Source organism: Oncorhynchus nerka, linkage group LG27 (genome assembly GCF_034236695.1).
Source record: "Oncorhynchus nerka isolate Pitt River linkage group LG27, Oner_Uvic_2.0, whole genome shotgun sequence".
Taxonomy (NCBI): domain Eukaryota; kingdom Metazoa; phylum Chordata; class Actinopteri; order Salmoniformes; family Salmonidae; genus Oncorhynchus; species Oncorhynchus nerka.
Genome location: NC_088422.1, coordinates 76,611,058 through 76,632,771, shown reverse-complemented (window position 1 = coordinate 76,632,771; position 21,714 = coordinate 76,611,058). Strand labels below are relative to the sequence as shown.

Below are 21,714 nucleotides of genomic sequence, written 5' to 3'. Positions count from 1 at the left end.
GACTTTTATTGAAGCTGTGCTGCGTTATTTTCCCTACATTTCCCTCCACGTGGGCCTGCCACCTAGCAATTTGAGTTATAGCCAATGAGCTTCAGCCTCTCACATTTGAGTGACAGGGAGCAAGAGGCCTGCCCAGCATTATCCAATGAGGTTGCAGGGCGGGCCCAGCTCAGTGGACACAGCACAGAGAGAGAGAGAGAGAGAGCAATGACGTGGTGCACATATCTGCATATATGTGACGTAGTATGCCATTTTTGGGGACCATTTTTGGCTCATGAGTGCTACTTTCAGAACTACTCCCTAAAAAGTATACAAACATACAGAATAATCTCTAATATATTGGAATTTCATGCCCATGATGACTATTAACCCTGTTTTTAAGCATTACCATTTAGATTATGCAAGAGGAGAATCATTCAAGTGAGAGGGTGTACACAGTATGTGTGTGAGAGTCTGTGCTACTCTCTTTGGGGGCCTAGGAGTGGAAAGAAGCCAGACTCACCCAGAGAGAAGGGTAGGAAAGCTTCCCGTCGGACAAAGTTTCCATTGCTGTCCAGGAAGCGATGTGGTGAGAAGGTTCCAGGGTCGCACCAGTACTTCTCATCAAAGTGCACAGAGTACAGGTTGGTGATGACCATGGTGCCTTTGGGGATGTTGTAGCCGCTCACCAGTGTGTCCTGAGTGGTGGCGCGGAAGATGCCCAGGGGCACGATGTTACAGAAGCGCAGGACCTCATGTAGCACCGCTTCCACATAGGGCATCCTCTTTTTGTCCGCCAGCGAGGGGGACTTCTCACTTCCCAGCACACTGTCCAGCTCCGTATGCACCTTCTCTACACAGAGGAAACACCAGCAGCAAACTGTCAATACCTTTTCATCACAATGTGCTTTCTGCTTGCTAAACTCTTATCTAGTATCTACAGAAATAAGAAAACCTTTAATATGTTTGCACCCCAGGAAGAGTAGCTGCTGTCAAGGGGATCCCTAATAAATACAAATCCTTCCCACAGTTGTGTCAAGTTGGCTGGATGTCCTTTGGGTGGTGGACCATTCCTAAAATACATTGGAAACTGTTGAGCGTGAAAACCCCAGCAGCGTTGCAGTTCTTTGTACAAACCGGTGCGCCTGTGTAACGGATGTGAAACGGCTAGCTTAGTTAGCGGTGGTGCGCGCTAAATAGCGTTTCAATGGGTGACGTCACTTGCTCTCTGAGTCCTTGAAGTAGTAGTTCCCCTTGCTCTGCAAGGGCCGCGGCTTTTGTGGAGCGATGGGTAACGATGCTTCGAGGGTGACTGTTGTTGATGTGTGCAGAGGGTCCCTGGTTCGCGCCCGGGTATGGGGGCGGTCTAAAGTTATACTGTTACACCTGGCACCTACTACCATACCCCATTTAAAGGCATTTAAATATTTTGTCTTGCCAATTCACCCTCTGAATGGCACACATATATAATCCATGTCTCAAGGCTTAAAAATATTTATTTAACCTGTCCCCTATCCTTGTTTAGTTTATTAATTCAATCATTTAAAAAACAAGTACACACAAAACTTGACAAACCCATACATGCACATGAGTAAAATCATAGAGGATAACACACAATAAAGTCTGGGACTTATTTTCATTGTGGTCCTCTTGAAACAAGATGGCTAGGCAAGATCGAACACAGTTAAACACAGTACGGCATTGAGATGATAAAACATAAAAACACATCGAAGCAGAACATTATCTCATAATTGCAGTTACATTGTAGGGGTTATTCATATGGGCATAGAAGACATCAAACATATTTGTACTTTATTTTAAAGCTGCCCAGAGAGGACGTTGTTTGTATGGGCAGAGGCAACTCATTCCGAGGCTCCAGAATACAAGAAAGTTCTACGCTGTTCTATGCTGAATAGTGTCCAGCTGCCTAATGGATCCTATTCTGACTACACTACTGAAAGAGCTACTTCCTGAGCCTGGTCCTGCTATGTTGATCATAATAAACGGCTCCCTATCCTCCGGATGTGTACCAAATAAACTAAAAATGTCAGTAATAAAGCCTTTCCTGAAAAAGTCCAACCTTGACATGGAAAATGTAAAAAACTATCGGCCTATATTGAAAAAGCTGTTGTGCAGCAGCAACTCACTGCCTTCCTGAAGACAAATAATGTATACGAAACACTCCAGTCTGGTTTTAGACCCCATCATAGTACTGAGACGGCAAATTACCTTTTAATGGCGTCAGACCAAAGGCTCTGCATCTGTCATCGTGCTCCTAGACCATAGTGACGTTTTTGACACCATTGATCACCACATTCTTTTTAAGAGATTGACCCTCTTGGTCTACACGGAAAAGTTCTTGCCTGGTTTAGATCTTATCTGTTGGAAAATATAGAATTGACTCAATTGAAACAAAGAGATCTGCTGTTTGATCTGAAAATGAATGTTGATGGTTATACAGTCTCAAATAAAACTGTGAAGGACCTCTGCATTGCGCTGGACTATCTTTTGACGAACATATCAAGAATATTTCAAGAGCAGCTTTTTTCCATCTTTGTAACATTGCACAAATCTGAAACTTTGTACAAAAATTATGCGGTAAAGCTAATTTGCTTTTGTAACTTTTAGATTAGACTACTGCAATGCTGTCCTCTCTGGCTACCCGGATAAAGCAATACATTAAATTCAGTTAGTGATAAATACAGACCACCATAGTGCCTTTGCCCAAGAACACTAAGGTAACCTACCTAAATGACTACCGACCCATAGCACTCACATCTGTAGCCATAAAGTGCTTTGAATGGCTGGTCATGGCTCACATCACCATTATCCCAGAAACCCTATACCCACTCCAATTTGCATACCGCCCCAACAGATCCACAGATGATGCAATCTCTATTAGAGGTCGACCAATTATGATTTTTCAACGCCGATACCGATTATTGGAGGATCAAAAAAAGCCGATATCGATTAATCGGATGATTTTTTAAAGTTATTTGTAATAATGACAATTACAACAATACTGAATGAACACTTATTTTAACTTAATATAATAAATCAATAAAATCTATTTATCCTCAAATAAATAATGAAACATGTTCAATTTGGTTTAAATAATGCAAAAACAAAGTGTTGGAGAAGAAAGTAAAGTGCAATATGTGCCATGTAAGAAAGCTAATGTTTAAGTTCCTTGCTCAGAACATGAGAACATATGAAAGCTGGTGGTTCCTTTTAACATGAGTCTTCAATATTCCCAGGTAAGAAGTTTTAAATTGTAGTTATTATAGGAATTATAGGACTATTTCTCTCTATACGATTTGTATTTCATTAACCTTTGACTATTGGATGTTCTTATAAGCATTTTAGTATTGCCAGTGTAACAGTATAGCTTCATTTACATTTAAGTCATTTAGCAGACGCTCTTATCCAGAGCGACTTACAAATTGGTGCATTCACCTTATGACATCCAGTGGAACAGTAGTGCATCTAAATATTTTAAGGGGGGTGAGAGGGATTACTTTATCCTATCCTAGGTATTCCTTAAAGAGGTGGGGTTTCAGGTGTCTCCGGAAGGTGGTGATTGACTCCGCTGTCCTGGCGTCGTGAGGGAGTTTGTTCCACCATTGGGGGGCCAGAGCAGCGAACAGTTTTGACTGGGCTGAGCGGGAACTGTACTTCCTCAGTGGTAGGGAGGCGAGCAGGCCAGAGGTGGATGAACGCAGTGCCCTTGTTTGGGTGTAGGGCCTGATCAGAGCCTGGAGGTACTGAGGTGCCGTTCCCCTCACAGCTCCGTAGGCAAGCACCATGGTCTTGTAGCGGATGCGAGCTTCAACTGGAAGCCAGTGGAGAGAGCGGAGGAGCGGGGTGACGTGAGAGAACTTGGGAAGGTTGAACACCAGACGGGCTGCGGCGTTCTGGATGAGATGTAGGGGTTTAATGGCACAGGCAGGGAGCCCAGCCAACAGCGAGTTGCAGTAATCCAGACGGGAGATGACAAGTGCCTGGATTAGGACCTGCGCCGCTTCCTGTGTGAGGCAGGGTCGTACTCTGCGGATGTTGTAGAGCATGAACCTACATGAACGGGCCACCGCCTTGATGTTAGTTGAGAACGACAGGGTGTTGTCCAGGATCACGCCAAGGTTCTTAGCGCTCTGGGAGGAGGACACAATGGAGTTGTCAACCGTGATGGCGAGATCATGGAACGGGCAGTCCTTCCCGGGAGGAAGAGCAGCTCCGTCTTGCCGAGGTTCAGCTTGAGGTGGTGATCCGTCATCCACACTGATATGTCTGCCAGACATGCAGAGATGCGATTCGCCACCTGGTCATCAGAAGGGGGAAAGGAGAAGATTAATTGTGTGTCGTCTGCATAGCAATGATAGGAGAGACCATGTGAGGTTATGACAGAGCCAAGTGACTTGGTGTATAGCGAGAATAGGAGAGGGCCTAGAACAGAGCCCTGGGGGACACCAGTGGTGAGAGCACGTGGTGTGGAGACGGATTCTCGCCACGCCACCTGGTAGGAGCGACCTGTCAGGTAGGACGCAATCCAAGTGTGGGCCGCGCCGGAGATGCCCAACTCGGAGAGGGTGGAGAGGAGGATCTGATGGTTCACAGTATCGAAGGCAGCCGATAGGTCTAGAAGGATGAGAGCAGAGGAGAGAGAGTTAGCTTTAGCAGTGCGGAGCGCCTCCGTGATACAGAGAAGAGCAGTCTCAGTTGAATGACTAGTCTTGAAACCTGACTGATTTGGATCAAGAAGGTCATTCTGAGAGAGATAGCGGGAGAGCTGGCCTGGAGGATAGGGGACATAGAAAGTCAAAGGATGCAGAAAGGGAGGAGAGGAGGGTTGAGGAGGCAGAATCAGGAGATAGGTTGGAGAAGGTTTGAGCAGAGGGAAGAGATGATAGGATGGAAGAGGAGAGAGTAGCGGGGGAGAGAGAGCGAAGGTTGGGACGGCGCGATACCATCCGAGTAGGGGCAGTGTGGGAAGTGTTGGATGAGAGCGAGAGGGAAAAGGATACAAGGTAGTGGTCGGAGACTTGGAGGGGAGTTGCAATGAGGTTAGTGGAAGAACAGCATCTAGTAAAGAGCGTATTTCCTGCCTTGTGAGTAGGGGGGGAAGGTGAGAGGGTGAGGTCAAAAGAGGAGAGGAGTGGAAAGAAGGAGGCAGAGAGGAATGAGTCAAAGGTAGACGTGGGGAGGTTAAAGTCGCCCAGAACTGTGAGAGGTGAGCCGTCCTCAGGAAAAGAGCTTATCAAGGCATCAAGCTCATTGATGAACTCTCCGAGGGAACCTGGAGGGCGATAAATGATAAGGATGTTAAGCTTGAAAGGGCTGGTAACTGTGACAGCATGGAATTCAAAGGAGGCGATAGACAGATGGGTAAGGGGAGAAAGAGAGAATGACCACTTGGGAGAGATGAGGATCCCGGTGCCACCACCCCGCTGACCAGAAGCTCTCGGGGTGTGCGAGAACACATGGGCAGACGAAGAGAGAGCAGTAGGAGTAGCAGTGTTGTCTGTGGTGATCCATGTTTCCGTCAGTGCCAAGAAGTCGAGGGACTGGAGGGAGGCATAGGCTGAGATGAACTCTGCCTTGTTGGCCGCAGATCGGCAGTTCCAGAGGCTACCGGAGACCTGGAACTCCACGTGGTTCGTGCGCGCTGGGACCACCAGCTTCCATCCCTCTCCTCGCCGCTACCTGGGCTCGAACCAGGAACACATCGACAACAGCAACCCTCGAGGCAGCGTTACCCATGCAGAGCAAGGCGAACAACTACTCCAAGTCTCAGAGCGAGGGACGTTTGAGACTCTATTAGCGCGCACCCCGCTAACTAGCCGTTATTGAAAATAAGAATGTATTCTTAACTAACTTGCCTCGTTAAATAAAGTTGTAAAAAATGTAATTAAATTATAAAATCGGCGTTCAAAAATACCGATTTCCGATTGTTATGAAAACTTGAAATCGGCCCTAATTAATCGGCCATTCCGATTAATCAGTCGACCTCTAATCTCTATTGCACTCCACACTGCTCTTTCCCACATGGACAAAAGGAACACCTATGTGAGAATGCTATTCAATGACTACAGCTCAGCTTTCAACACCATAGTGCTTTCAAAGCTCAGCAATAAGCTAAGGACCCTGCGACTAAACACCTCCCTCTGCAACTGGATCCTGGACTTCCTGATGGGCCGCCCCCAGGTGGTGAGGGTAGGTAGCAACACATCTGCCACGCTGATTCTCAACACTGGAACTCCCCAGGGGTGCGTGCTCAGTCCCCTCCTGTACTCCCTGTTCACCCACGACTAAATGGCCAGGCATGACTCCAACACCATCATTAAGTTTGCAGACGACACAACAGTGGTAGGCCTGATCACCGACAACGACGAGACAGCCTATAGGGAGGAAGTCAGAGACCTGGCCGGGTGGTGCCAGAATAACAACCTATCCCTCGATGTAACCAAAACTAAGGAGATTATTGTGGACTACAGGAAAAGGAGGGCCGAGCACGTCCCCATTCTCATCGACGGGGCTGTAGTGGAGCAGGTTGAGAGCTTCAAGTTCCTTGGTGTCCACATTAACAACAAACTAGAATGGTCCAAACACACCAAGACAGTCGTGAAGAGGGCACGGCAAAGCCTAGTTTCCCCCTCAGGAAACTAAAAAGATTTGGGTCCTGAGATCCTCAAAAGGTTCTACAGCTGCAACATCGAGAGCATGGTTGCATCACTGCCTGGTACGGCAATTGCTCTGCCTCTGACTGGAAGGCACTACAGAGGGTAGTGCGTACAGCCCAGTATATCACTGGGGCTAAGCTGCCTGCCATCCAGGACCTCTACACCAAGCGTTGTCAGAGGAAGGCCCTAAAAATAGTCAAAGACCCCAGCCACCCCAGTCATAGCCTGTTCTCTTTCATACTGCATTGCAAGCGGTACCAGAGTGCCAAGTCTAGGACAAAAAGGATTCTCAACAGTTTTTACCCCCAAGCCATAAGACTCCTGAACAGGTAATCAAATGGCTACCCAGACTATTTGAATTGTGTGCCCCCTCCCAACCAACCCCTCTTTTTACACTGCTGCTATTCTCTGGTTAACATATATGCATAGTCTCTTTAACTATACATTCATGTACATACTACCTCAATTGGGCCGAACAACCAGTGCTCCCGCACATTGGCTAACCGGGCTATTTGCATTGTGTCCAACCCACCACCCGCCAACCCCTTTTTTACACTACTGCTACTCTCTGTTCATCATATATGCATAGTCACTTTAACCATATCTACATGTACATACTACCTCAATCAGCCTGACTAACTGGTGTCTGTATATAGCCTCGCTACTTCTATAGCCTGTCTTTTTACTGTTGTTTTATTTCTTTACCTACCTATTGTTCACCTAATACCTTTTTTTGCACTATTGGTTAGAGCCTGCAAGTAAGCATTCCCCTGTCCGGGGGTACCTGTTGTATTCAGCGCACGTGACAAATAAACTTTGATTTGATTTGATTTAGTAAACTGGTGGGCTGTTGATATCCCTCTAGTGGTGTGGGGGCTGTGCTTTGGCAAAGTGGGTGGGGTGATATCCTGCCTGGTTGGCCCTGTCCGGGGGTATCGTCAGACACGGCCACAGTGTCCCCTGACCCCCCCCCTGTCTCAGCCTCCAGTATTTATGCTGCAATAGTCTATGTGCCCGGGGGGCTAGGGTTAGTCTATCCTATCTGGTGAAATTCTCCTGTCTTAACTTAAGTATGCTCCCTCTAATTCTCCCATCTCTCTCTCTCTCGGAGGACCGGAGCCCTAGGACCATACCTCAGGACTACCTGGCCTGATGACTCCTGGCTGTCCCCAGTCCACCTGGTCATGCTGCTCATCCAGTTTCTGCTGTTTTGCCTGTGGCTATGGAACCTGTTCACCAGATGCTGTTTTCGACCCTCTCCCTCCCTTCCTCCATCTCTCTCTCTACCTCATCTGCTTTCCTCGACCTCTGAAAGCTCGACTACATAAAGCCAACAGACATTTACTCCTGACGTGCTGACCTGTTGAACCCTCTATAACAGGCCTGGGTATCGGCCGTCCCGGGGGCGGTACGCAGCCCGCGACCTGATTCAATACGGCCCCCGTTTTTGTGCATACCCGTTAACAAGAGGTCTGTCCGTGGTGCTGAATGCACAGTGTACTTTTGTATAATGTATAATGTACATTATGTATAATGTATAATCCTGAATATATGATTCTGGCCCGTGATGGCAAAAATATATTCTAATGCTCTACAACCACTGGGATTATTATTTGAGCCTGCTGGTCATCTATGAACGTTTGATCTTGAAAAACGATCTGGCCTTAATGGCCATGTACATTTATACATTTTCGTCATTTAGCAGATGCTCTTATCCAGAGAGACTTACAGTAGTGAGCGCTTACAGTTTAGTACACTTATAATCTCAACCCGGCACATCCAGAAGAGGACTGGCCACCCCTCAGATCCTGGTTCCTCTCTAGGTTTCTTCCTAGGTTCCTGCATTTCTAGGGAGTTTTTCCTAGCCACCGTGCTTCTGCATCTGCATTGCTTGCTGTTTGTGGTTTAAGGCTGGGTTTCTGTATAAGCACTTTGTGACATCTGCTGATGTAAAAAGGGCTTTATAAATAAAATTGATTGAAGTGGATTTAACAAGTGACATCAATAACCTGGTCAGTCTGTGTCGTTGAAAGAGGATAATGTTTTATACACTCGGCGTATACCTTAGTAGTGAAATAGTTTAAACAAAAATCTATTAAAAAAAACAATTATTAATTACCTACAAACATACACTCCCCTCCGTATGTATTTGGACAGTGAAGCTATTGTGGTAAATTTGGCTCTATACTCCAGCATTTTGGATTTGTTATCAAATGTTTCATATGAGGCGAAGGTACAGAATGTCACCTTTCATTTGAGGGTATTTTCATATCTGTTTTAAAGTTTAGAAATGAAAGCACTTTACATATCTAGTCCTCCCATTTGAAGATGTCATATGTATTTGGACACATTCACTTATAGTGTATTAAAGCAGTCTAATGTTTAGTATTTGGTCCCATATTTCTAGTACGCAATGACTACATCAAGCTTGTGACTACGCACTCGTTGGATGCATTTGGTGTTTGTTTTGGTTAATTTTGGGTTATGAATGATGGATGATGACTGGAGTAATTTTATTTCCAATTCATGACATCCCTAATCATGGTAGCATCCACATTAATGTAGCTGTGTTCAAAAACACATTTAATTCTTACTTACAATACAAGTGTCTACAAAATATTAAAATACAGTACATTGTCCACCATTCACTTCCTATTGGGCCAAGCATAATCTGAAACACAACCAAAACAAGCTGTAAATGAATCCAACGCGTTTTTAAAGTCACAGCTTGATGCAGTTATTGTGTGCAAGGAATATGGGACCAAATACTACATTTTTACTACGTTAAAACACTAAGTGAACTTGTCCAAATACTTATGATGTCTTCAAAATGGGGGGATTAGATACATTTGCTACATGCTTTCAATTCTAAACGGTAAAACAGATATACATTATATATATATAAAAAATACCCTCAAATAAAAGGAACATTCTGTCCTGTCACCTAATATAAAATATTTGATATCATATCTAAAATGGTGAATTATAGAGACACATTTACAATTGTAGCTTCACTGTCCGAGGGGGGGAGTGTATAACTTTGTACAGTTGAAATAAAAAATATATACCTTAGTTGCTGTATGTTATGGCTTGGAGAAAGGTTAAATAAGGATGAGGCAAGTCCCTTTACTGGACACCAGAGGAGAAGAGGAGAAAGAAAGACCAAGGATGACCTGTTAGCGAACCGTTGAAACTGAGCTTAATACCAGAATAGGCCTCATCTGAAAAAGAGACAAACAAAATAGAAAAGGACAGGAAGAGATGGAGGGACGTTGTGGAGGTCTTATGCACCACTTGACATGATGAGGCCTGAGTGAGGACAAGGCAGGGTGCTAAGAGGCCTGATTAAGGACAAGGCAGGGTGCTAAGAGGCCTGATTAAGGACAAGGCATGGTGCTAAGAGGCCTGATTAAGGACAAGGCAGGGTGCTAAGAGGCCTGATTAAGGACAAGGCATGGTGCTATGAGGCCTGAGTGAGGACAAGGCAGGGTGCTAAGAGGCCTGATTAAGGACAAGGCATGGTGCAAAGAGGCCTGAGTGAGGACAAGGCATGGTGCTATGAGGCCTGAGTGAGGACAAGGCAGGGTGATATGAGGCTTGAGTAAGGACAAGTCAGGGGACTTGGTGCTGAGGCCTACTTTGCTATAAGGCAGCACACTGACCTTGAATGTTGGGGTAGAGGGCCATGTAGAGCATAGCCCAGCGTAGGGTGTTGGTGGTGGTCTCCGTGCCCGCAATGATGAGCTCGCCCACAGAGTAGATTAGGTTCTCCCTGGAATACGGGGTGCCCAAGTCGCCAGCACTCTTGTCCAACTTGTTCAGGTAGTCATCGATGTAGTGGCGCGGGAAGTTGCACACTCTGCCCTCCGAGAAGCGCCTGATGAGCTGCTCCAGGAAGTTATAGACCTTGGCTGCGTTGCGGAACAGCTTCTGGTGCTTTCCGAAGGGGAGGTACTCGATCCATGGGAAGGCGTTGTAAAGGAAGGCCCAGCCACTGACGGCCAGCTCCACATTCTCACTGAAGATCTCAATCATGTGCTGGAAGTCACAGTTGTCGTACGTGAAACGCTCGCCGAAGATGATGAGGTTGGTGATGTTGGACACAGCATTGGTCACCAGGTGCTTTGGGTTAAAGGGTTTCCCTTTGTGTTCGTCGATGGCATCCACAAAAAACATGCACTCTTCCAGGATCTTCTGGTCGAGGGGCTTTTGAAAACTGCCAAAGTAACGAAAGGAGTTGCTGGCCAGTTGACGATGTTCAATCCATCCATTGCCAAATTTAGCATTCAGAAGTCCTGAGAAGGAAAATATTGAGATTAGAGCAGACAATGAGACCTTACTGAGCATGTACCATAAAATAGCCTAGAGAGTTCGATAACACCAAGCTTGTATTTGCATGTAATATCTAATAACAATATACAAATGTCATAATGTGCATATTTCAGAATACATTATAACTGACTTTCTTACCTCCCATTTTTGTCATTTTCATAAATAAAGGCAGCGATGGCCGGTCAGAAAAGACATCACCCTGGTGGTACAGGCATTCTCTGATGGCATCATATCCATTCAGAACCACTGCTGAGTAGCCTCCCAAATCAAGACTGAAAATCTGAGATAAAATACTTGAATAAATAGACATCCAAAATAATATGCCATTTGTTTTCCCAAAATATGTTTCATTTTTTATTTGATTTGAAAAAGTAGTATGACATAACATCTAAATTGCAAATGATCTATTAGGCTAGTTTAGAGGACGTCTAGCTCTATTTGTCGAGGCATGCTGACTAAGCGTACCTTCGCCATTTTTCGAAACCCTGCAAGCGCAGCTGGAGCCTGCCAACACTTAGCGAATAGCGAGCCTCTTCTGTTCAGTTTTCTGAGTTTTTTTTATAGGCTGACGCAAGATATAAGGACAAGAATGGAGCGTCCATCCTAACTAATATTTTGACACACATAAGGAATTCTGGTGTGTGTCGGATGATTTTTTATTTTATTTTTAACCTTTATTTAACTAGGCAAGTCAGTTAAGAACACATTATTTTCTATGATGACAGGCTAACGGTGTTGACTGCCTTGTTCAGCGGCAGAATGACATATTTTTAACCTTGGCAGCTCGGGATTCGATCTAGCAACCTTTCGGTTACTGGCCCAATGCTCTAACCACTAAGCTACCTTCAAACTTCTTTGGACACTGTTTTTTCACGAATGAAATTAAAGCAACTTTGAGATTCTGTTTTGTAATGAAAAGCGCTATATAAAATACATATTGTAATGCAAAAAATCCGTGTTCATAAATTAACACTCAATAGGCTAAACCGCAATAGTTAAACAGGTTTGAGCACAAGACTAGCCTACATGGGGGTGCACACAAGTAGCCAACACAAAAAAATGCCTAGGTTTAAGTCAAGCCACTTTGACACAATAAGTTAAGTACCGTACCTGCCCATGGATTTCACTCTGTTTCTTCATAAAGACGTGCGGTTCTGTTGCTAGAGACATAATGTTCCCTATGACAGGGATAGGTGACGGTCCAGGAGGGAATCCTCGGGGTCTCCTCTGCTTCACAAGCTGTCGGATCAGCAAAATAACAATAAGGGAAATAATTAAACTACACAGACCTAAGAAAGCCTGTCCATGCGACAATTCTGAGACTAGGGATGATAACTGAATTAATACCATTTTTCTCTCTCTAACTTTGCTGTCTGTACTAAGCTCTCCTCTGTGAAATAGTTATGTAGGCTATATCATCTTGCACATGTTTCTATTCCCTGCCTCTACCCAATAGGATGCTTCTCCCTCTACAAGGCAAAGATTGGCTGGAAGTTTAGCTGTGATGACTATCGATGAACTTTGATCAGCCTTCGATCAATTCTAGCAACCAACAAATCGTGATTCTGCTATTTCTGAGGATTTGATTTCCCAATGATGATTCCTGGCCATTTGTTGGCATGCAGCATAACTTGCCGGACAGCTGGCACCACACAGATCAAGTTGGTTAAAAAAAAAGCTATATTTTTTCACCGCTGATTCAGCCTGTACTCAGACTAGACATAACATAGTAAACGAAACTTCGGGACACTCAATTTAGCATGATATATTACATTTGTTATGGTTACATAAGACAGAATGTTACTAAAGACAAAAACAAAAGGCTGGTGGATAATTAGCAACTTTGCAACTATTTACTACTTTTTAGCTACTTTGCAACTAGCATGTTAGCTAACCCTTCCCCTTAACCCTAAACCCAACAACCCTTTAATCTAACTCCTAACCCCAACTTCTAACGTTGGCATTAGCCACCTAGATAAAGTTAGCCACAACAAATTGAAATTCATAACATATATGTATTGAAAATTCGTAACATATTGTCACAAATTAATAGATACTATACCAAACCTAACATATACTAATTTAAGTGTCTTGGAATATAGATTTTTTTCTGTGTTACGTCTACCCGAGTCCAAATTCGCTGATCCCATTGACATAGAAAGTATGCTATGTGAGTGTTGTTTAGACTGTCTTATATCTAGACACATTGGCATTATGCAGCAAAAGCAAGGTTCATGTTTGATTCAAGAGAGATATTTTTATAACTCATAGCCTAATGCTGTATAATAAATACAATATTTATTTCAAATTCATGTGATATAACACATAGGCCTAACCTATAACACAATTTTAAAATACCTAGGTCATGGGGTAAAACATGTCCTTGTCTGCAATAGGATATAAACGTTGCCCTATACTGTGTTGTTGCATTAGGATGTAAACTTCGCCCTATACTGTGTTGTTGGAACACCCTACAAATCAGTAGGATACAAGAATAGATCAATCACTTTCTTCACAATTGTGCCATTCTGTCTGGGATGTGTTCTTTATGGTAGGCTACACCAGCACCAACATGCAGTCTGGGTTGTACATTAACGGTATTACAATATAAAGATGAGTATCTTTACCCAAGTGTCCCACTTTAGTGTCAATCATTAATGCAAACAACTTGCAAGCAAATGTGTAGAATGTCTGTCTATAAGGGCAAAAGGTGAGACCCAGATGCAGACAAAGGAGGCAGATGGTTAGAGTCTTTGTAGTTTATTTATATTCCAAAAGGAGAAGGCAAGAGGCAATGGTCGTGGACAGGCAAAAGGTCAAAACCAGATTCTGAGTCCAAGAGGTAAAGAGTGGCAGACAGGCTTGATGTCAGGGCAGACAGAAGGGGCAGGCAGGCAGGTACGGAGTCCAGAAAAAAACAGGCAAGGGTCAAAACTGTGAAGACTAGAAAATGAGAATAGAAAACAGGAGTACGGGAAAACACGCGGTTTGACTTGAAAACATACAAGACGAACTGGCACAGAGAGACAGGAAACACTGGGATAAATACACCAGGAAAATAAGCGACACCTGGAGGAGGTGGAGACAATCACAAGAACAGGTGAAACAGATCCGGGCGTGACAGTACCCCCCCTAGGGATGCCACCAGGCATCCTACCTGGTGGCAGGTAGAAACCCCTGCCCCATGGTTGAACCCTCGGGAAGCATCTCACCGTATACGCCGGCTGGCCATCGATGACCCAGGGGGGGGAGGGATGGGCCTAGAAATGGAAGACAGAGGACTGTGAGACAAGGGCTTAATCCTGGACACATGAAAACTAGGGTGAACATGGAGGGTACGGGGCAACAGCAGATGGACGAATGACTAGAAATGGGGAAAGGACTAATGAAATGCGGGGAAAGTTTATGAGATTCTATCCAGAGGGGTAGGTCCGATAGCGAGGAGCCAGAGTCCAGTGGCGGTCTGCTTGTCGACGATACCAGGAGGTTGTCTTGAGAAAAGCCGCCCGAGGTATATTCCAGGTATGCCGACAGCGACGGACGAACATCTGGGCTGAAGGTATCTTGCGCAGGGAAGAGCGGGGGCTGATATCCCATGGAGCATTCGAAGGGGGATAGTCCAGTAGCCGAGCAGGGGAGTGTTCCTGGCATATTCCATTCAGACCAGTTGCTGACTCCAGGTGGTGGGGTTAATGGCAACAAGACACCGGAGTACCGTCTCCATATCTTGATTAGCTCGCTCCGACTGGCCGTTGGACTGGGGATGAAACCCGGAGGACAGGCTGGCCGAAGACCCGATAAGGGTGCCGAATGGCTTGCAGAATCAGGATGAATACTTGGGACCCCAATCCGAGACAATGTCGACCGGGAGTCCATGGATTCGGAAGACGTGCTGCACCATGAGCTGGGCCGTCTCCTTGGCGGAAGGTAATTTAGGAAGAGGGATGAAATGGACGGCCTCGGAGAACCTGTCAACCACCATCAGGATGGTGGTGTTGCCATCTGACGGAGGAAGCCCGTTGACAAAATTCAGGGAAATATGAGACCAGGGGCGATGAGGAACAGGAAGTGGCTGAAGGAGACCAGACGGAGATTGCCGCAGAGTCTTGCTTTGGGCACACACCATGCATGAGGCAACGAAGGCCGAGACATCAGGAGCCATGGTGGGCCACCAGAAGCTCTGTCGGAGGAAAGCCAGGGTACGATGAGCACCAGGATGACAGGTAATCCTGGAGGAGTGAGCCCATTCCAGAACTTGGGACCGGATCAGGAACGAACATCCAGGAACGTTGTGCTTTGCGAACCAGAGCCTCAATACCCCAGACAACCACAGCCGCCAAACATGAGGCAGGGCGAGTGGTCTCTGATTCCGAGGGTGTGGCAGCAGAACTGTACAGGCGGGAAAGGGCATACGGCTTCACATTTTTGTACCCTAAGCGGAAGGAAATGGTGAAATTAAACCTAGTGAATAACAGGGCACACCGGGCCTGCCTTGAGTTAAGGCACTTGGCTGTGCGAAGATATTCCAAATCCTTGTGGTCGGTCCAAACCAAAATGGGATGTTCCGCCCCTTCCAACCAATGCCTCCACTCCTCCAGGGCGATCTTTACTGCTAGGAGTTCCTGGTTTCCAATGTCATAGTTCCTCTCCGCCAAGTTGAGATGATGGAACATGAAGGCACAGGGATGAAATTTTTGGTCCTGGACGGATCGCTGGGAAAGAACGGCCCCTACTCCCACTTCGGAAGCGACAACCTCCACCACAAACTGACGGGTCGGAGCCAGATGGATGCGGATGGGGGCAGTGGTGAATCGTTGCTTCAAATCCACAAAAGCCTTGTTTGCTATTGGGGACCATGTGACCGGTACCTTGGGAGAGGTGAGTGCAGAGAGGGGAGCCGCCAGGTTGCTATAGCCCCGAATGAAACGGTGGTAAAAATGAGCAAACCGCTGGAGCTGCACCCTGGATGTGGGTTGGGGCCAATCCGTCACCGTTCACTTTTTACGGATCCATCTGAACATTCCCTTCAGAGATGATGTATCCCAGAAAAGTGATTGTGGACCAGTGGAATTCGCACTTCTCCGCTTTAAAAAACAACTGGTTCTCCAGAAGGCACTGAAGAACCTGTCGCACTTAGAGAATATTTTCTCCCGTTCCTGGGCAGAACGGGAGAAAACCAGGATGTCATCGAGGTACACAAAAACAAACCGATTCAACATGGCCCGGAGCATATCGTTATCCAGGGCTTGGAAGACAGCAGGATCGTTAGTGAGTCCAAACAGCATGACTCATAGTGTCCACTTGCTGTATTGAAATCAGTCTTCCAATCGTCTCCTTCGCGTATCTGAACAAGGTGGTAGGCATTCCGGAGGTCCAGTTTAGAAAGATGGCTGCCCCCTGGAAAGATTCGATAGCCGAGGAGAGGAGTGGTAGCGGGTACCGGTTCCTGACAATGATATTGATTACCGGGGTCTCCATGAAATGGACGCAGGGTCTACTCCTTCTTTCCCACAAAGAGTTGAGTTTTATTTTATTTTAGAGGGACAGTGCACATTAATCAAAGTTTCAGTAAAAGTGCCGGTTTTAGCCAGCCGGCTAATTTTCAACCGCAGTCCCTGGGCAGGTTATTAAAAACAATTACAATATAGACAATCATTGAGCAGTGAGCACACGCAGAGCAACATAGGACAAGCAGGACATAGCATACAGACAGAGCAACATAGGACAAGCAAGACGTAGCATACAGACAGAGCAACATAGAACAAAAAGCAGCAAGACAAAATTCATAACAATTGGATACCATGAAATTGGGGAGAAAAAGGGGGTGAAATTCAAAAAATAAAATACTGGGTGGAGGGGGAGCCAGGCCATTTAGGATCTTCAAGAGGGTGGCAGAGTAGCCTAATGGTTAGAGCGTTGGACTAGTAACCGAAAGGTTGCAAGTTCAAATCCCCGAGCTGACAAGGTACAAATCTGTCGTTCTGCCCCTGAACAGGTAGTTAACCCACTGTTCCTAGGCTGTCATTGAAAATAAGAATTTGTTCTTTAGTAAAAATAAAAAGACATGCGTCAGTGTGTTGTACAAGATTTTCCCAACTCAGAAATGAGGATGTAACAGTGATGATGGCAATTGGGCTTTCTATCAAGCACTTTGAGAGCCTGTTTCTAACAGTGATGATGGCAATTCCTATCAACTTTGAGAGCCTGTTTGTAGACAGACTGAATAGGTTTTAATGTTGTACAGCAAGCTTGGGCCCAACTAGTCAAGCAGTATGTTAAGTGGGGGAGTATCATAGATTTGAAGTACAGTTTTGCTACCTCTGTAGTCAAACAATTTCGTATAAATCGGAAATGAGCTAGGTTGAATTTGGTTGAATCTGAATGACCTTTTTCACATGGTTTTTAAAAGAGAGGTTGGAATCAAGTATGATGCCAAGGTACTTAAAATCAGATACCACCTGGAGCTTCTCCCCTGACACATAGACACATGTCACATGACACATCTGGCTCAGTAGCATCTGTTGCCCTCTTTGTGAAGAACATGCAAACAGTTTTTTTCACATTGAGATGCAAACACGAGTCACTGAGCCACTTTGTAACCTGGACCATTACAATAGTGAGTTCTTGTGCAGCTTGTTGTTTGCTCTTTGCATGCACATATATCCTGTATCATCTGCATACATTTGAACTTCAGACCCAGTACAGACAAAAGGCAGATCATTAATGTACAGGCTGAACAGGAGGGGCTCCAGTATTCACCCTTGGGGCACGCCCACAACATAGCTAAGAGTGGGTGACAGCCCATTGCTCACTCTGACACACTGAGTTCTGCCTTCACAAGGTATGATTTCATCCATCTCAAGGCATCAGGGGAAAAGTTGAACTTGGGCAATTTTGTGATGAGAATCTCATGGTTAACAGTATCAAAAGCACAGCCCCAACACAGCCCCAACAACGCCCCCTTTGTCCATCTTGGACTTCACATTTTCCAGAAGAAAGCAGTTGGCCGTTTCTGTGGAGTGTTTCGCTCTGAAGCCAAACTGCATGGAGTGTAATGTGAAGGGGCTGTTGTTGAGGTGTGCAATCAGTTGTTCTGCTACACACTTTTCAACAACCTTTGACACCACAGGTAGTATACCAATGGGCCTGTAGTTACTCACGTCAGCAGGGTCGCCCAATTTAAAGATGGCCGACTTCCATACCCTTGGAAACACCCAGAGACCAATAGATGTGTTGGTGACCTTAGTAATGGGGCTAATGAGTGACTCTTTGTAGTTTTTAAGAAAGGTAGAGTCCAGCCCAAACACATCTTTGGCTTCAGAGTTCTTTAGTGAGCTAATCACCTTGTTCACCTTTGACTCAGAAACCTCCCTTATGATGAAGACAGGTTGAGTGTCATTTACTAGCACTGAGCCCAAGAAACCAGTGGAGGGGTTCTGTGTCAGTACCCTGACAGAGTCAATAAAGTAGAAATGGAAGGCTTTTGTTATTTTGACTGCATCCTGTGTTAGATTGTTATTCACCGTGATTTCTAGTCTTTTTTCAGTGTTACTATATTCTTTCCCTGTTAACTTTTTTAGATTCTCCCAGATCAGTTTAGAATTTCCCTTTGCTTCACCAATTATGTTAATAAAAAAAGTTTGCCTTGGCCTGTCTGATTTCTCACCTTATTTCTCAACATGGTAAACCTACGCCTGTCATGCTCTAATTTGGATCTTAGGGCTATTTTGGAGGATAATCTCGTTCTTTCATCGATTTCCAGATTTCTCCATTTAGCCAAGGAAGAGTGCTCTTTTGGCCAGGTTTGGATTTGATTTTCTATAGGAAACAATTTATTGTAGTCTGGATTGTGGATAGAAAAAACTGACTATCAGCTTCGGCCATCCACTGCTTTCCACTCCGGTGAGTATTGCTGGCTCGGTGATGTTAGGCCCAGGACTGAGTTGCACATCCCCGGAGAGTAGGAGGGTAGTGAACAGGTAGTTTAAAAGTTTCCGATAAATGTTGGATTTGTGTTTGTTACGCCTAAGCGAATCAGTGGAATAGGGAGCGAGGTAGACTTGGCCATTATTCAGAACATTATGGTATGCTGTGTACTGTCCTCTTTGGTGTTGATATTCTCTGGTAGTAGACTGTGTCATCCCAGCAACGATGCACTGAGATTATCAGTAGAGGAGCTACATAACTGACAATCATGGCAAAGTACTGGAGATAAAACACATAATTGCACTTTAACTCTGCATGAGTTACTTAGCTGGGGTCGGCGTACACCTGATGTTTTAGATAAAATAACAACATTCGTATGAGAAGTGGCACCTGCCGCACCACCCCGTCTTCCGTCTGCCATTATCCACCCTGTCCACCCATGAGGACATAGAGCGTTCAATGTTAGCGTTCAGTCAGCGCAGAGTGAACCCTGCAGGCAGACGTTTAGGGGAAGGGTGCGCCGCCTTTAGGCATTGTGAGTGACCGAACGGGCTCCAACCCAGGATTGAACCTGTGGTCCAGTCAATATTGGGATTGTGCTTCTGGAGCCAAGAAAATCCCAAAACTATAGGGATGTTAGGAGACTCAATGAGAAGCAGCTGTATTGACTCACTGTGATTACCAGATGTCCGCAGAGTCATGGGAAATGTGCTTTGATTGACTCTGCCAATGGAACGGTCGTCCAGTGCTCTGGCATCCTTGGAAACGGAAAGGGGTTGAGTGGGAATATTTAGTTCAGATACCAGGGTAGCGTCCATGAAACTCTCATCAGCCCAGAGTCAATGAGCACCCGAAAGGGCTTTGACTGGTCTCCACACAGCAGAACAGGAAAAGGGGTACAGGTAATTGGAATTAGGGAATTCCCAGTCTGACTCACCAGAGTACTTGTACCTACTAATGATCTAGGGCTCCTCACCGTTGTCGATGATTCTCGAGGGAACTCGGGTGGCTTCGGATCCTCTCGGAAAAACAGCCATTGGAGACTTCTGGATTCCTTCGAAAGGTGAGCGAGCCATTGCAGATGAATGAGTGTGCCCGAGACCAGACGTTCCCTCACTCCTGCGTTCCCTTAGGCATCCATCAATTCTAATGGTGAGGGCAATGAGGGAGTCGAGGTCCACCGGTAGTTCCCGAGCAGCTAGCTCATCTTTTACCACCTCAGATAATTAGTGAAGAAAAGTATCAAAAAGAGACTCTGTATTCCAGGCACTCTCGGAGGCCAATGTGTGAAAATCAACCGCGTAGTCTGCTACACTACGGGAGTTGACGTAATTCAAGAAGTTTACTGGCCGCCTCTCTCCTGGATTATGTAGAATCGAATACCTTCCTCACTTCTGCCATGAAATCCTCCAGATGACAACAAATGGCGGGTTGTTGCTCCCAAACTGCCGTAACCCAGGAGAGTGCCCTTCCCGACATTAGCGTAATAACATACTCTATCTTAGATTGGCTTGAATGAAACGAAGATATCTGTAGCTCAAAAATAAGAGAGCACTGAGAAAGAAAACCCAGGCAGGTACCAGGATCCCCAGAATATCACTCCTGAGGTGGTAAGCGGGTTCTCGGGGAGCCGGGGTAGGCTGTACAAGCTCACCACTAATAGGGGAAAAAAATACTGTGTGGTTGGGGTTTCTCAGAGGTAGGAGGCAGCCTCTGAGCTAACTCCCTGATTTGCTCCATAATCTCTTTAATCCCTTGGTTTTGGCATTCCGTCAAGGAACGGAGCCCTTCCAGAAGGTCCTGTAACAACTCCTCATGTCTACCAAAGGTGGCTCCATGCAGGGAGACAGTGTGGCGGAGCTGGTCCAAGTCTGCTGGGTCTGTCATGGCCAGTTCGTACTATAAGGGCACAAGGCGAGACCCCGATGCAGACACAGGAGGAAGATGGTTAGTGTTGATGAATAGCTATATGAGAAACGAGACCAAGTTGAGACTCTGGACAAGGCGGATATGGTATAGTAAAGGCCGTTTATTCAAGCGTAATGATATCTGGCAAAACGTGCTGCACGTGGCTGCTTGTTCGGTCAATAATAACCAATTGTTAGACAAACCTGAGACACCTGTAGCAACCTGAATGTTCTCATCCGGGGTAGGGGTAGTGACCACTAAAACAGCAGAACCCCACCCATCACTGTGCTGGGGTAGGGTATGTGGCTTTGCCATATCGTCACGCACCGTCACAGAAGTAGGCTGTGGTTGTGGAGTAAAGCATATATATAGAGTGAAATGGACTTCAGCCCTGCTGGTAGTATCTACATATGGGGCCAATGTAAAAACCTGGCAACCCATAGTGGTCCCAGGTCGTACAATTAGCTTTAGTTGAAAACCAGTGCGTGAAAATGTAAGCCGTTTGCGCCAGGCAAGAACAACCCGTCCCTTGGAATAGCTGGACCAGTCATACCCTGTTTCCGCCACCAGGTTTTTCCAAGACCACTCACCATATCCCCCTTTGGTTATATACCAGTTGAAACTGGAATAAGTCCAGGCAGGTAGCCCCAGACTATTTCGCGCATGACCCAAAAGGCCCCAAGGCAGGTAAACGGTGGTGGTGGCATTGAAAGGCAAACACAAGGTGGTGCTCTTCAACTCCTGGGGGGTGCACTTAGTGACCCCCACCTCACGCCTAGAAACGGTATGGTCTTGTGGTAGATAAGAGGGAAGAGAGAGAGAGTTAGTTTCACCTGGCAGAGTAGAGTTCAGTGTATGAGTCTGTAGTGGGTGCATCTGTTGGTCTATAAGC

The 21,714-nt window shown here is 45.7% G+C and overlaps 1 protein-coding gene across 2 annotated transcripts in view; it reads right to left on the bottom strand.

The window, feature by feature from the left end:
• The window catches only part of LOC115121138 (vitamin D 25-hydroxylase-like), a 30,614-nt gene that overhangs the window by 3,954 nt on the left and 4,946 nt on the right, over positions 1 to 21,714 (bottom strand). For both annotated transcript variants that reach the window (XM_029650165.2, XM_029650163.2), the window contains exons 2-6: positions 14,201 to 14,248; positions 12,099 to 12,227; positions 11,127 to 11,268; positions 10,319 to 10,951; positions 503 to 832 (exon numbers count right to left, since the gene is read on the bottom strand). In XM_029650165.2, the coding sequence (XP_029506025.2) occupies positions 503 to 832; positions 10,319 to 10,951; positions 11,127 to 11,268; positions 12,099 to 12,158 (1,165 nt within the window). In that variant the 5' untranslated portion in view covers positions 12,159 to 12,227; positions 14,201 to 14,248. The remainder of the gene's footprint in view (positions 1 to 502; positions 833 to 10,318; positions 10,952 to 11,126; positions 11,269 to 12,098; positions 12,228 to 14,200; positions 14,249 to 21,714) is intronic.